General features: G+C 46.9%; 1 protein-coding gene across 1 annotated transcript in view; it reads left to right on the forward strand.

Moving 5' to 3' along the window:
• The first annotated feature begins 224 nt into the window (after positions 1-224).
• The window catches only part of Pex7 (peroxisomal biogenesis factor 7), a 64,365-nt gene continuing 60,436 nt past the window's right edge, over positions 225-4,153 (forward strand). Inside the window, exons 1-3 of the mRNA XM_005360964.2 lie at positions 225-483; positions 2,059-2,116; positions 3,499-3,649. Coding sequence (XP_005361021.1) covers positions 369-483; positions 2,059-2,116; positions 3,499-3,649 — 324 coding nt within the window. The 5' untranslated portion in view covers positions 225-368. The remainder of the gene's footprint in view (positions 484-2,058; positions 2,117-3,498; positions 3,650-4,153) is intronic.

Consider the following 4,153-nt stretch of genomic DNA (forward strand, 5'->3'; position numbering starts at 1 on the left):
TTGAAAGTTCAAGAAATTAATAAAAACACAAGTTGACCCGCCATAGAGGCTGCCATGCAACATGAACAGCTGTCGGAAGTGTCCCCTAACTCGAACCTTCTCCCTTAGTTCTAGAACAAAGTCTAGAAGGCCAGCTGATTTCAGGCAGAGCAAATAGTGGATGATTGCCCAAAAGAAAAATGGTCTCCAGGGCGTCAGCTTTCTTTTTACGTGGCCCAATCAAAATCTAGGATTCCGGGCGTCGGCGTCCTCACTTCCGCCCGGCCTTCCTGGACTCCCTAAGTTCTCTGAGTCTCCGCGGTGTGCTTCTTCCTCGCGACAGTTTCCGCAGCCTGGGCGGGAAGGCCGAGTGGCTGCGGGCGGGCGGGATGAGCGTGGTGCGGACGCTGCGGGTGCCGGGCCGTCACGGCTACGCCGCCGAGTTCTCCCCATACCTGCCGGGCCGCCTGGCCTGCGCCGCCGCGCAGAACTACGGCATCGCGGGTGAGCCCGGGCCGCGCCGCCGCCGCCTCGGGGGCGGGCGCGGGAACGCGCTTCTGAGCGCGCGCGGTGCCGCCCGCCGCCGCCAGGGGGAGACAGAGGGCCGGGCTGCCCTTCTAGGTCCCCTTTCCGTGCCACAGTTGGCTTTTTGAGCGCTGGGGAAATCTACAGCTTGTCTTTCCTTCCTTAAGAAGGATGCATTTGTTAGCGCTTGGAAGGGGGAGGCAACAGAGTCACGAGTTCAAAGCCACCCTCAACTAGGGAGACTGACGCTATCTTTCAAACAGACTAGAAAGTACTTTTATTGTCTCATGGAAAATGGATAAATTTGCAGAGCTGTCTAGACACCTAAGCCATATACTGAGGCGTCTTTTAAGTCGTACCCCATCTGTTGTTTACACACTGTGTGTCAAGCCATTGCATAATGTTAGCAATCCGTAGTATTTGTTTTGTCTAGTGTTGAAAAAAAAAAACGATTTCTAAAAATCAGTGATAAATAACGTATTTTCTTATAGTTTTGGTCATTAGCTCTTAGTGCTTGCATGGTCAGGTTTACCGTCCTTGGCCCCCCAGTTAGGATGAGGACTTTAAGTCTTTTAGAAAGGATACTAATAGGGAGTTGGTATTTTGGTAATTGATTTTTAGAAGGGTGTGTGTGTGTGTGTCTGAGTGTTTTGTTTGTATAAATGTCTGCGAACCACGGCTGTGCCTGGAGCCTGCTGAGGTCAGAAGAAGAGATTCAAAGAGGGCATTGGATCCCCTGGAACTGGAGTTTCTGGTGGTTGGTAATCAGGAAGTGGATGCTGGGACCAGAGACTGGGTGCTCTGCAGGCAGCTGGTGCTCCTAGGGGACGAGCTGTCTCTCCAGACCTAGAATTGGTATTTTGTCATCAGTTGTGTTTAAGTGGAAGAGCTTTAACACCTTGCAAATGAAAATACCGTACTGATCACAAGAACTCAAAACATAATTCTGTTAAAGCTCTAGGAGCATCTGCCTGTGCGTGTAAGCTTTGTAATCAGCCTTTCCTTGTGTATTTCAAGTGCAGATCCACTTGCTCAGATGTTGGTAGAGAGGGAGGGGTGGCCAGGGGCGAGAAAGAGACTAGTCTCTTAGCAAAAGTAATTGCTCGTAGATAACTGACGTTAAAACATTTGACCAAAGAATGTATGGTATTTCCACAATACTTTGTTTTAAAACGTCATGTTAGATTGTTTCACATGGGCCAGCAAGGCAGAGTCACAGTTTTGGGGGGTCTATAAGTGTGAGTTTTCTCTTCTGTTAGTAGAGCTGTTGGCACTGACCTGAAAGGCTTGTGTGCCTAGCTGCTGGCTAGGTTTCAGTTGGCACTCAGGCATCTTTCCCCTATGCTGGTGTCTGGGTTCCAGTCAGGCCAGATGGTAGGCTGAATATTTAATGATTGAAGCACACTGTGTAGCTTCTAATCCTTTACGTGGTCACAGTTATTTTAAGGGATATTTGTGGTAGTTAAAGCAGGTTCATACTGCTTATTACTTCATCTCGGTATCCCCTGGAAAGTTCAACAACATGGCCTTATTTTCTTTCTTTTTCCTCTTTAGGCTGTGGAACCCTTTTAGTATTGGATCAAACTGAATCTGGACTACAGATTTTTAGAAGGTACAGTGGCTGTCTTTCCTATTGCTGCAATAAGACACCATGATCAGCCGGGCAGTGGTGGCGCACGTCTTTAATCCCAGCACTCGGGAGGCAGAGGCAGGCGGATCTCTGTGAGTTCGAGACCAGCTTGGTCTACAAGAGCTAGTTCCAGGACAAGCTCCAAAGCTATAGAGAAACCCTGTCTCGAAAAGCCAAAGAAAACCCAAAACAACAAAAACCCCACTATGATCAAGACAACTTATAAAATAAAGTGTTTAATCTGGGTTTGTGGTCTCAGAGGGTTAGAGTCCATGATGGCAGAGCAAGGGCATGGCTCCAGGAACAGCTGAGAGCTCACATCTTGATCCTCAGGTACAAGGCAAGAGAGATGCATGCTGGGAATGGGGAAGGTCTTTTGAAGTCTCAGAGCCCACCCCCAATGACACACTTCTTCCAACAAATACCACACCTCCTAAACCTTTCTAAACACGTCTGTCAACTCGGGGCTGAGCATTCAAACATATGAGAGCTTTTGGGGGCCATTCCCCTTCAAACCACTACGGAGACTCTAATTATTAAGCTTGCATAGACTCTCAACTGCTGTCAAAATCTTAATACAATTCCCTTTTGAATATTTGGTACTAATAGGTTTTAATTTATAATGAAAGGGAAACTTTTGCATTGGCATAATATAGAATTTTTTTCTACTTAGGTTTCTCGAGATTATTAGTGTTCATTTAGAAATTGCATATTTTAAACAGTGAGTCAACTAGGGTACCCTGTGACACTGCCCATCTTCACTGTCCTTCTGTAGTTTAGCTTTATGTAAGCAAGAGCTAATGCCCATCTTATGGGTTACCCAGTGTTTCTCTTCTCTCTGTACCCGTCTTCCATGTTGATTGATAGACTCTTACTATTCCATCAGGGTTAGTCAAAGGCAGAGGAAAGAGGTTTCATTAGAAGATGACTACCTGTTCGTAGCTCAGATGAAAGATCTATGCAATGAGGCTCGTACAGCTCAGAGGAAAGATTTATGGGAGGATTTAAAATGGTTGGCCTCAGGATTTTGGAGTGCTTGCTGGTGCGTGCCGTGAATCACAGGCTACCGCAGGCCGCAGGTGTGACAGCTTGCCCTAGGTAGTTGGCGTCATATTAGTGGCTGCAAACCTTTAGTTTAGCTTTCTAGTTATCTGCCTGCACTCCCTGACCCATTCTTCCTGCCTTTCTGAACCTGTTTCTGTGAAGGACCTGCTTGACTCACACTTTTTAAGATCATATGAGATCATGTGTGTTACAACATGTGAAAAACTGAGGAGGAAAACTAACTGTAAATTTAAAGATCGTTAATCACTTTCTGACCAGCAGTTCATGGATATATCTTTTTTTTTTAAACTCTGCTGCAGCTTTGACTGGAATGATGGGTTGTTTGATGTCACCTGGAGTGAAAACAACGAGCACGTCCTTGTCACCTGTAGTGGGGATGGCTCACTGCAGCTCTGGGATACTGCCAAAGCCACAGGGCCCCTGCAGGTCTACAGAGAACACACTCAGGAGGTAGGATGGGCATCTCTCGGGGATGGTCGCTTTTCTGTCTTAGACTTCGGTTGAAATCTCTTTGCGAATGAACACGGGAAATGGTTTCAGGGGACAAGGTTGAGCTTTAGTGTTTCTTGTTCACAGTAGTGTCACTTAGTGTTTTATTATTCAAACGTAAAGTAGTTCTTGGCCTAACACAAGGAAAGAAAAGGTCAGGCTCCTTGCTAGGCCATGCCAGCACCTCCAGCAGTGTGCTGTGGCATCGTTCCCTCCACCCAGTGCCCTGACGTTCCTTATGCCCTGGGAAGTCTGCCATGCAGAGCCTTAAGAGAGAGTGGGCGGGCTGTTCACAGGCTCTGTCACCACTGTCCTTGGGCTTCAGAGAGACTCAGAATATATCCAAGTAGCAGCATCAAATACCAACTAGGAGGCTGAGTTTACTAAGGAAATTTAAGATTCACTGTTTTTAATTTGTGTGTGCACACATGTTTGTGTGTGTGTGTGTGTGTGTGTGTGTGTGTG

The sequence above is a fragment of the Microtus ochrogaster genome, linkage group LG4, assembly GCF_000317375.1.
Source record: "Microtus ochrogaster isolate Prairie Vole_2 linkage group LG4, MicOch1.0, whole genome shotgun sequence".
NCBI classification, from domain to species: Eukaryota; Metazoa; Chordata; class Mammalia; order Rodentia; family Cricetidae; genus Microtus; species Microtus ochrogaster.